The sequence below is a fragment of the Glandiceps talaboti genome, chromosome 16, assembly GCF_964340395.1.
Source record: "Glandiceps talaboti chromosome 16, keGlaTala1.1, whole genome shotgun sequence".
In the NCBI taxonomy this organism is placed as follows: Eukaryota; Metazoa; Hemichordata; class Enteropneusta; family Spengelidae; genus Glandiceps; species Glandiceps talaboti.
In genome coordinates, this window is record NC_135564.1 from 392552 (window position 1) to 404979 (window position 12428).

Below are 12428 nucleotides of genomic sequence, written 5' to 3' on the forward strand. Positions count from 1 at the left end.
GAATATACTCACTAAGGGTTTGTCACTGTGAGGTCTTCCATATTATGACCATTGTATGTTACAAACTAGTGGGAATATACTCACTAAGGGTTTGTCACTGTGAGGTCTTCCATATTGTGACCATTGTATATTACAAACTAGTGGGAATATACTCACTAAGGGTTTGTCACTGTGAGGTCTTCCATATTATGACCATTGTATGTTACAAACTAGTGGGAATATACTCACTAAGGGTTTGTCACTGTGAGGTCTTCCATATTATGACCATTGTATGTTACAAACTAGTGGGAATATACTCACTAAGGGTTTGTCACTGTGAGGTCTTCCACATTATGACCATTGTATGTTACAAACTAGTGGGAATATACTCACCTAAGGGTTTGTCACTGTGAGGTCTTCCATATTATGACCATTGTATATTACAAACTAGTGGGAATATACTCACTAAGGGTCTGTTACTGTGAGGTCTTCCATATTGTAACCATTGTATATTACAAACTAGTGGGAATATACTCACTAAGGGTCTGTTACTGTGAGGTCTTCCATATTGTAACCATTGTATATTACAAACTAGTGGAAATATACTCGCTGAGGGTTTGTCACTGTGAGGTCTCTTGACGAGTAATGACAGGGTCCCCTTAGGTCATGAATATTTTCCTCAGCTGAATAACGGAAAATATTGGGGAATAATATGGTATCTAATTGTTCTGCCATTTCATTGTTTAATGTTACAATATTTGTACTAGTATCATGATTTGATCCATTAGACAATCATACACAAGACTAGCAAATATAACAACACTATATAAGTAAAGCATAAGAGAAACATTATGAAAAAAATAGTTCATTACAGCTACTGGTATTTCAATATATTTGTTGTTAGTACTTTGTGACTTTTGAAAGAGCATTTACATAACTTTTGGTAACATGTATGACGTTCCTAGTGACTCATAGTGACAAGCCCCCTTAGATATCTCATATTTAGTGACCCATGGTGACACGCCCCCTTAGATAACTCATATTTAGCGACCCATAGTGACAAGCCCCCTTAGATAACTCATATTTCCTTGACTGAATAAAGAAAGATATCTAAATATTCAAGTTGTTTTTAGATCCACCATAATGCAATTCAGGTTTAGCTTGCAACTAATAGAGACACTGTCTTTATTTTACTGTTTGTTAATATACTAGTACTTTGTTTGCCAAAAAACTATGCACTTTATCATTCACATCACCATAGCTGCAAATCCATTTAGTGAGTGCTACCTCTCGTCAAATTGTTGGTCATTGGTAAACTCACTGTTGTCCAGTGGAAGTACAAGCTAATGTCGAGATAGGTAATTGTATATTTTTGTATCGAGACGAATATGGGTATATGTATAAAGTAATGTTTATTCCACAGCATAATGTATTTGCAAAGATGACAGATGAAGTAACGTTTGTGACATAAAAAGGTATAAAAGTACAAATTGTGATGATGTAGGCCTAAAATGTGGATTTCCATGCCTAATTACCATAACAGTAACTGTTCTAATATGGCAGTTGATATATACATGTACATGTTAACACATACTTCCTCGTTTATGTAAACAAGTTCTGAAGAAAAATACCTTATGATGCATAGTTAAACCTCAGAATGGGTGGGCTAAGGTTATACAGTTATTACACTATTGACACAGTGGTTTATAAAACACCATAAAAGAGTGAATTAGTTTTGTAAGAAAATGAAATGTAGAGTTCCCAGCTGTGATACAAAATGTTCTTCTATTTGTTCTATCCTTGTCTTCATTTTATGGACGAGTTGCTTGTATATTGCAAGGCTGGTATTCACATTGGTGTAACTCTTTCAACGTCAAATTGTGGTTACATACCAATTTGTTAAAAGGTAAATAAAATTGAGAATTTATTTATGGCATAATATAAAACTAATCTATGTATATCTAACGTACATTTGAACAAATTCAGTTGATTGTCCAATCATGTACATTTGTCAGTATACTCGTAAAAATACTGGTGAGTGCACAGTAGTCTGATGGGCAATCGACCAATCATATTCATCTTTCTTTACAATATATTGCAGCCCCAACAACACTGGTGGGGATAGTCCGGTGCGTATACCCTCCTTTCATTTCCGTACACCCAATAACGTGTATTTACATCCTTCCAGTTGTAATGAACTTCACTGACTGAAACAGCTCGTAGACGTTGTCTCTGAAATGAACAACGAGATAGATGGACCTGTCAATCACATATATCTAATTTGGCTAATTCTGAAATGAACATGGCGATTACTAATAAGGTTTAGGTTGCATAGCTTGCTAGTAAACTTCATATTGCTGCTGTTGTTTGTTTCTGAATAGTAAAAGTTCTTAGGAAAAAGTTGAAGAACCACTGTGTGCATAATCTACATTGCTGCCACCATGTTACCATTTACATGCCATTTATCCATGCCGTTTGCTTTGCGCCATATTTATTTCAAAAGGATGATAAACACGACTTCTTCCCATGTTTCATATAGTTTGAAATTAAAAAAAAACTTTTCCCATGTAATGTCTCTAGACACGGTTTAACTAAAACACAGCTGTTTCACTATACCACAAGATAAAGCCATAAAAACTACAAAGTTATGGACCATACCTTTTATAAATGTATTTAGTCATTTACCTGTTGTAGTTTCCGTTGATCATTCCAAGCATTCCTATGTTGAGTAACCAAAGCTAATGAGTTTTGATTGATTTCAGGCACTGGATAACATGAAATTGGCCAAACCTAATAGAAAAGCAACAAAGAGATTAATTGTGACAATATTTACAAAAACAATATACTCTAGCCAAATTTTAAAAGTTTAACTTTTGTCAATTACACAAACAAGATGTATGTATTTCAAAGTGGCACTAAATGTGTTTTGAAAATATTCTATAAGCCTACTTTAATTGAAGGATTCGACCTTTTTAAATCTCCTCTCTATATTTTCCCGGGAAAAATAGCCATATGTTAGCCAAAATCCCCCCAGACCTAAGAATATCAACGATTCTTGACGTTATTCAAAGGGAAAAGATACTTAGTGAATTCACATTGTAATCTAAGTCAACTAATAGACTTGTTTAGATGACTTACAGCTAATAGCGTCTGTTCAAAGAGGATGACACCTGAAACATCCCTGATCAGTTCATCCGGCATATCAGACTTCTCAAGAATATAATCACTAAGGTGATTTTTACTGTGAAGACAAAATATAAGGATTGTAATACAAAGGAAATTAGGTGGGGTTAATTTTTTGAACTATCAACATATCAATGCATTTTAATACGAGTATCATAAACCAGATTGTGGGACCCAACTACATGTATTTCAGTCTAGATCTGGCTGCCATTCTTCTTTCGTGTATCCTGCATGGTATCGTTATAAGCACTAGTCGCTTTCTTGCCTTCCGTTATCTACGTGTATGATTGTTCCACTGGACCCATCCCATCGTATAGATAGATAGATAGATAGATAGATAGATAGATAGATAGATAGATAGATAGATAGATAGATAGATAGATAGATAGATCATATCTGTCGTCTGTTTAATCCATGTGAGTAAACCAGTTCGATAAGATATGAACACCCCCTTACTGAATCCCATATTTAGCCTATGAAGTGGCACATTTGTCAATTAAGTTTTAGACTGCCAGGATGGTCTGACATTATAATTAATATGACAGGTTGTATCAACAGTTGTATAAAGATCTAACCTATACTTACAAGTTAACGGTTAATTGTATGAACCATCTCAGAGTACAACAACCTTTACAGGTAGGACACGTCACACGTCCATCTCCACCGCAACGGTAACATCTAAAATGAAAATATCTCCATTTAATTAGGCATAATGATAGTGTACAGTACAATAGTCTTTTGTTTTAAAAGAATGAGTAACTGACTGACTGCATGATCGTTTTGCAAATGTATTGTTTAATGGAATGCTTTATAGATAGGTGGATATGTAGGCACATATAGTTAGGAAGATAATGCAGGTTAGTCCATCAGCCTATAGCTAGTGTGTGGACCGACTGTTTTACTATATTGACAAATTTATTATACTTTATCAAGTTTTTTCTTTCGTTTATTTGTTCATCGACTGCTGATAATGAATTACTGAATTACTAGTCGTATTTTCAAGATCACCCACCTTTTCCTTCCAGAGCCATGACACGAACTACAACTAACTCGTATCGTTGTGTAATGGTCTCCTCTTTTAACTCGTTTATTCCGTCTACCACTGCCTCGACATCCAGAACAACGAACCTAGTAGCAACATAATTCAAAACAAAATAAAATGTGTGTGTGTGTGTGTGTGTGTGTGTGTGTGACTATTTGTCATCTACCGTCAAATTAATACTCAAATAAATTGGACTGTGAGATACTACTGAATTTGTAGAAAACTTTAAGGGGGACAGGAGTTTTATAAATGTGTGTAAGTACCTTGAACATTGTAGATACGATCGATCGATTGATTGATTGATTGATCATTTATTTGATTTGTCTTTTGGTTGGTGATTGGTTGATTCGATCGTTGACCGATTGAGTGATTGACTGGTTTGTTGCTACGAGTAAATAATAACATCGTTAAATTTCAAACGTCAGCATTCTAGATTTGTGCAATTTGACTGATATGACAATAAAAGTACTAATTAGGACGCTTGTCTGAAGGAGACAGAGTTTAATTTAAACATATCAACTGGACTTACCCTTCCACGTCCGTAGCATCGACCACATCTGATAAATCCCCTAGCATAGCATCGATGACAATCCTGGAAAAGATTATGGATACAATTCAAATTATCCGGGATATAGAGAATGTTAACTCCAAATTCTCCGGGATATAGAGAATGTTAACTCCAGAAGGGTTCGAACCCCAAGAATTAACACTCGATATGAACAAATATTCATCTTCGTGGTCTTGCCCGTGCTACTATTGCAATACTAAACGACTACCCCCAGATAGAGATACTGTCATCCCTCGGCTTTGTTCGGCAACCTTCGGATGCGAAGATTGACTACTTCATTGAATCAAACAGACTTGAAAACCGGAGTACACTCAACTCTGCGTTGTTGTTCCGTATATACCTGGCAGTAGGGTCAAAAGCTCCAATAAAGTATTGAGACAACGAGAAGTCAAAGTACATCCGTATTTTATCAAAAATATTTGGATTAAATCAACAAACGCGACGTTTATAACTTTAATATGGCTAAAACTTCGATTATTCAGTTATCGGCTCGATAGTTTTGTTTTCTTAATGTACTAGATTGTTTTATGTTATACTGCGATTCATTAAAACATTATTCTGCTCTTTTGTCGGGTGAATCAATTTGATTGGTTCCAGGTTAAGGTTCGTTTATGATGCTTTTTCACGTGATGTTGAGCTAATCTGGCTGATCGGGTATACAGTACCTGTCACCCGATATCATTTTTTCAACTGGTGATATCAGTGGGAACCACAGTGTGTAGAAATAGACGAGGAAACCCCTTACATGGCTGCGCTAAAACTTAGCTCAAAGTTTAAGTACTAAGTACGATATTTGATGATAAAAATGAGCAAATTACGTACCCTAAGCGATGATGTATGTGGAACTTCAGCCAGTTTCGTGTGATCTGAAAACAACTGCGAAGGTTGAATGTCAATTTGCCACGGTCCAGGTGGTATTCCATTCATGGGTCCGTCGACAGGTCCACCGTAATACGGTTGGTACACACGATTAGTGTAACGTTGTTCTGTGTAAGTCTCCAATTCGTACTGAAATATAGCATATTAGTGAAATAGTTGAATTATAACGATTGTTAGAATATGGAGGTAATGTTTTGTTTTAATTTTGTTCATATGATTATTTACCAGGTCGATGTCGTCGTCGTCGTCGTCATCATCGTTGTTGTCGTCGTCGTCGTCGTCGTCGTCGTCGTCGTCGTCGTCGTCGTTGTTGTTGTTGTTGTTGTTGTTGTTGTTGTTGTTGTTGTATCTCAAAGGGTGTTTTTCTTTGATAACGTGATGTTTCTGGTGTTTTTATTCGACGACCAACACTTACATGCAATGCGCTACCAGGCAATATGGTCTTTATTGTCATTTGTTTTGCCGGTCGGGAACCATAGCAACAGTGCTCCGCAACGAATGCCAACATGGCCTCCTTCGCTTCTTCTTCTGATATTGTTCCTCCCCTGAAAGTCAAGTCATATTTTTGTAAGCAAAAACGAGATTCTATCATTCTTACTTTCTATCATTCTTACTGTGTTTAACTATCGTACGTACTTCTAAAAGAAATCTCCCCGTCCTTAAACGATGTTATTTTATTTAACGTCACTGTGATCTCATTTTCATCTTTGTGTCTATCTCTTTGTCTATTGTGTTTGTGTCTATCTCATTGTCTATTGTGTTTGTGTCTATCTCTTTGTCTATTGTGTCTATCTCTTTGTCTATTGTGTTTGTGTCTATCTCTTTGTCTATTGTGTCTATCTCTTTGTCTATTGTGTTTGTGTGTTCATTTGTATACGAGCGTTTCAGTCCCCTCGTTTCTATCGTGCCCCCGTTGCCAGCTTTATACCCATCCTTGTACAACGGTCACAGCAACCATGAATGCCAAAAGTCACATTTTATCTTTAAATTTTTAAATATGATATTGTCTTTTCAAATGTTGAAGTCATATAATTGATGAAGTGACAAAGGAACTGACAAACTTTTTGTTTCATTTTCATATCACCTCTAAATCCAAACCTGAACCCCGGCTTCCGATTGCGCATATGGTGAACGTCATACCACCAATACCAATATGACAGTATGGCCGTCGAAATGAGAAAGTGACAAGTGATCTTTCAAAACTTTTCGTTTCATTTTGAATCACCTCATAATTTTACTAGTAATGTCTACAGTGGTAGTCTTGAAGGTTATTAATAATCTGAAGACTGCATTTATAGTCCACTCACTCGCCATATTTTTCCTCTGGTTTTTCCTCCTCCCCTGGAGGAATATAAACGGGTGGTGGTATTGGTTGTCCAACATCGACACCAACGTGTTCATACCCCTCAACCTTTGCCATATCGGACACATCAACTTTACCGACTTCGTCAGCAACAGATTCCGCGTCACTGTCAGGGTCAGTGTCTGGAACGTTATCCCACTTGTAAGAAGGCCCGTTCTCGCCTGCATTTTGATTAGGTTGCCAGCCTTCAGTCAGAACAGAAAAAAAATTAAAAAATGTATATTAGTATACTAGTATTACTGTATCACTGAGTTGTCTACGTTATGTATGTATGTATGTATGTATGTATGTATGTATGTATGTATGTATGTATGTATGTATGTATGTATGTATGTGTGTGTGTGTATGTATGTATGTATGTATGTGTGTATGTGTATGTGTGTGTATGTATGTATGTATGTATGTATGTATGTATGTATGTATGTATGTATGTATGTATGTATGACCTTTCAACTTTGACTTACCTTGTCCCTCATTATTTTGTGTCACCTGATTTGGCAAAGGAGCTGCCTGCGTTTGTTGAGGTGCTGCCATTTGCTGTTGGGGAGGATTGCCTAGAATAAAGAAGTAGATTTCAAGTAAGAATAGATGAAGAAGTCAAACGCGAGGGAAAAATCAAACAAGAAATGTACTTTATAGAGTGAGAATAGACAAGGTGTGTGTGTCAATTCTGTTGTTATGATACTTGATAGTCCTGTTTTGAAACAAAGGTTTGCTGAGACGACTCTGACAGAATTCAGGAACACAAACATTTCCAATGATAAAACTGGCTCAAATTGAATATAATTTCTTTGAAACATTATAAATAGCCTGGTCTGTTCTGAAGAGCTGTGCAAAAACTTTAGCAGAAATTTCAAAGACAGTTTACACTTTTGTCGTCTTTTTAAGGAAACGCGTTAAAATAAAATGATATTTAGAATTTTCGTTCATAGTGATATTGGCTTCATAGTGATATTGGCTTCATAGTGATTTATGTGAATAATGTGAATCGTTTTTGCAATGGCTTAGTAGATAGATGAATGTTACATACCCGCTCCATTAGCATTTGGCTGCATTTGTTGTGGAGGTGGGTATCCCTGCTGTGGAGGAGGGTATCCCTGCTGTGGGGGAGGGTATCCCTGTTGTTGAGGAGGGTTACCCTGCTGTGGGGGTGGGTACCCCTGTTGCGGAGGAGGGTATCCTTGTTGTTGGGGAGCATACCCCTGTTGCGGGGGAGGATATCCCTGCTGCTGTGGAGGATACCCCTGCTGCGGTGGAGGATATCCCTGCTGCGGTGGAGGGTACCCCTGCTGTTGAGGAGGATATCCCTGCTGTGGTGGAGGGTATGGATGCCCTGATGGAAGACAACGAGAAAGTATAACAGACAATGTCAACAACTGATATTAGCATTCCAATTCAGAGACGAAGTCCTGTGTCTATTTACGGCACTGATGTGTTACTGATGTGTTCGCAGTAATATAATTTTGACAACAAATGTTGTTTCTCTGTAAATTTAGATAGGCAAAAATAACATTCCTCTTTCGTAGGTCTGTCCTTGGAAGTATCATGGCCTGTACTTGTCAAAAACAATCGCACTTCGTCATTTTCTGTAAAAAGTAAAGATTCCAAGTGACCATATTATGCAACTATTTTACAATCATCTGTCGTCTGGTTGCCGACAATGGTAGTCATGACGATGACACAGCTAACAATGTCAATATAGTTCTGCTGAAACACAATGTCAGTCAGGAATAGAATTATAGATGTCGTATTCTTTTCCAAAGCTGGCGGAGTGTCAATATGTGTAAAATTTACACAATCCGGAATCCTTACCTCAGTCAATTGTCTTGGAGACAACATTATCTCAAAATCGAAACTGAAATAGTTCCAATAATGTCCGCGGTATTTACTTTATGGCAAAACTCATTAAGTTCTTATTTAGCATATGGTGCAACACAGGTGTACGTTTCTGCTGCTTTTATTAAACTGTCTCCAAATTAACTTTCATTCTGAAAAATCAGACATACCTTTCTTAGACATAAATATTACAAGCATCGAACAGTATATAGCAAGCTACGACGTGAACGGATGATCACACATTCTATGATATTAACTTGTGAGCGACAAAGTCTTTCCACTGTGTATGGTATTAATTTATAATGTACGTCACAGACGTTGACGAGAGATCCATTGTCTCTGGGACACGCAAAATTCAATGCGCTTAAACAACCTGTTGTATAAATTACAATAGTGCACTGAAGATACGTCAACATACTCGATAATATCATAAAACGCACATCGGTCATCGACTTCCGTATGGTTTAATTTATCGAAGTAGTGACGACTGTCGTATGTTTTACATTTTGTAATTTATCGGACTGATGTCTACTGTTGTGGTCTTCTTGTGTTGGGCATGTACGATGAAACTACACTCTCTACCGCCATTCTTTCACATTCTACAATAAGCTTATAGGTTCTCTGCAATTGGTAATATAAGCATAACCAGCAATTAAGACTATGTCTATTAAATTTGAAATTCTAAAGGCTGATGTACTGATACGCGCACAACGAAATGTTTTGACCTTCTCATAAGTTACTTTTCAATAAGACCTGTTGCGTCCACCTGACCTTTATTATGCATTCACCACAGTCGTGCAGTCCCTTTATCCCTACGATAGAGGGACTGTGGCACCACTAATAGCCAAGGGTATGTTATGTTGTTTCAGCAGTTAATATTTGAATTCTCAAGATACATAGACGATAATATTATCTATAAATAAATACTCTTCTTACCTTGTGTGGATGCCATGATACTACTTGGGCTATAGGATTTGTTTGGTACGGTAAAGGGTCTCTACTTCTTTTTTATGTCGTGACCTTTATTATGGCAACAGGTGAAAACACTACTCGGTGGGTGTCACTCATATTCTTTCAGTTTTACTGGATCGTTACCACAGTCTCTCTATCACAGGTCTGGAACTGTGCGTATGATTTTGACTCGTGCAAACGTTGGATATGTATTTAAAATTTAAGGTTTTTTTTTTAATGTCGTTCAGATATTGACGATGTAAATGCACCAAACAACAGGAAATGGAAGTTCACAGGCCTGGTAATAAATCATGCATTGAAATGTAAATAATAATAATAATAATGTTGGGTTCTTATATAGCGCTTTCCCACACCGTGCTCAAAGCGCTTTACAATTATTACCCCTGGCTCGGATCAGAAACGAGTTCATAGATGCATGTTCTAATATACATTTAACATATAATAGGCATGGGATGTTAATATGACTACTACATTTTACACACGAATAATGTATATCGATGGAGTACTGAACGTGGGTTTTCTATAATCATACATGTAAGTTAGGATATTGCTTTCCCCTTTCTTGTTAAAATACAAACCGAATGGCTCTCGTTAGGCTGATCATTCAAGTTCAAGCCAATGTTTAGACATAAATCTATATAAAATACATGTATCAATATTCTCATTAAATATCCTCTTTCACTTGAGTTTCGTGTTATGTATCAGTTTGTTGTTGATGCCTGTTAGAGAGGAATAGCCAGTACCGATAGCAATGTTTAGTGACAAGTTCATCCCCCGATAAATACGTCATCCCGCAAACAATAATGTTAATTTGCATATCGATTGAATTTCTACAGTAGACGACATGTAAAGAAAAGTGACGCCCTGATGATGTTTGTCAAGGGGTCTTTGTTGGAGATATAAATAAAATTATGAAGACTTGAAAGGGTGGATATTTGATAAGACTGTGTGTGATGATGAAACTGACGATAGGTTCATATTTTCTACAAGACAGGGAAGTTTCGATCTCGTTTGTATACAGCAATATCTGTTGAGCCCGTAAAAATCGGTCCACAAATGCTATTTTTGAATGATACGTTGATACACTCAAAATGCATGGGTTATAATAATGTAGATTTAATCATATGTGCGGCAATATATGTCTCCATAATGGATACAGCGATGCGTTTACGGTCCGTGTATATACCGTCCATTTGTTTTTCGTTTGTCTATTGCAAACAAGAAAAACGAAAAACCAGTGACTGTTGGAAAGGCGTTCGCCCAGGAAACAGACTAACGTAAAAGACGCAATAACGATGGAATAAAGGTAAATACAGGAAAACCAGCCTATCTAACATCAGATTTTAATCAGATTGGGTTAGATATAACCAGCCGTGTGGCTGTTACGTAAAGGGTTGAACGCTTAAATTTTTTGGTTGGTTTGAGTAGGGAAAATATATTGGCGATACTTTCCCGGTTCGGTAATAGTTGATCCTTCTAGCTGAACGTTTCGAAACCAGCTATAGGGTCTCTTCATCAGTCGCAGTTGTTATGATAAATTCACCTTCCCAAATTTGTTTGCCCAGAGTTTACTCGTATTGTTCACCAAGTAGAGATGCCAGTATTTCAACATTCCTATTAATAATAATAATAATAATGATGATAATAATAATTCTTTATTGTATCTTTATCCAAATCTGGACATCAGACCTATTCACAATAAAGAAGGAAAATAACCTTACAATAACAATACAGAGAAAAACAAAACGGCTTATGTTTAAAATATTTATGTATTTGTTTTTTCGAGGCAGCTGACAGTGTATCGCTCTCTAAGTTTGAAGCATGTGTATGTGTATTTAGCCACTTCTTTAATTATATTCTCATTTTTACTGTTCATTATATTAAGGAATTTTTCTGTGTCTGACAAATCTGGGGGCCATATTTTAAAGTGTGCTAATATTGATTTTCTTTCGTCCGTTTGTCCGGGGGCATTTGTCCTAGAACCGCTATGATAACATTGGTCTTTTTGGATGTACTAGTAATTGATTTAATATATCATTGTCTGCTTACGTCCCAGTGTTTAGTTATCGCATCTCGTACATGAGATATGTTCATGTAATGCTGTTTTGAAGACCAATGGGGTCTCCTTTGTGGGTGTCCAGCTTTCGAGATGTCTCTCTGTTACGATAATGGACTTCCTTGATGGAGTTATTTATTTCTGTTTCATTATTATAGCCTCTTTTCGTCAGTTTCAGTTTTCAGTGAAGAATTCATTTTCTTTTGAAATTCTTTTTCGTTACTACATGTTCGTATGTATCTGATTGTTTGACCCGTAATGAACCCATTAAAAACTGAGTCCGGGTAGCATGATTGTCTGTGTAAATATTGGAATGTGTCCGTTTATATAGATATTAAAACGGTCTAAAGACTTAATAATGATTTTATGTTCGCTAGGCTATGATATACATGTACCATGAAGTTCAGTAAAATTCACCACGGCTTTCAAAAAAATATACAGACTGGGCTACAACATTTAGGATAATAAAAACTAGATTACTTTAATAACGTTTTGATTTTAATTGATTTTCAAGTAATATTTACATGCCTGGGATTTTGGTATGATGTGT

The 12428-nt window shown here is 36.5% G+C and overlaps 1 protein-coding gene across 1 annotated transcript; it reads right to left on the reverse strand.

The window, feature by feature from the left end:
• Positions 1–1923: 1923 nt before the first annotated feature.
• On the reverse strand, positions 1924–9841 carry LOC144447628 (protein SSUH2 homolog). The gene is made up of 12 exons (XM_078137705.1): positions 9787–9841; positions 8045–8347; positions 7479–7568; positions 6959–7199; positions 6067–6196; positions 5595–5780; positions 4734–4796; positions 4175–4290; positions 3748–3840; positions 3118–3220; positions 2665–2769; positions 1924–2211 (listed from the first exon to the last, which is right to left on the reverse strand). Exons 1-12 carry the CDS (start codon positions 9800–9802, stop codon positions 2065–2067), a joined length of 1593 nt encoding a protein of 530 aa, XP_077993831.1. The 5' UTR covers positions 9803–9841; the 3' UTR covers positions 1924–2064.
• Between the last annotated feature and the right edge of the window lie 2587 nt (positions 9842–12428).

What these genes read in the sequence shown, in the direction of transcription:
- LOC144447628 (XM_078137705.1), bottom strand. An exon ending in CCAGAGGAAAAATATGGCGA is followed by an intron (nt 6,197 to 6,958) that starts GTGAGTGGACTA and finishes CTTGACTTTCAG; the next exon opens with GGGAGGAACAATATCAGAAG. An exon ending in CATGGCTCTGGAAGGAAAAG is followed by an intron (nt 3,841 to 4,174) that starts GTGGGTGATCTT and finishes TTTTCATTTTAG; the next exon opens with ATGTTACCGTTGCGGTGGAG.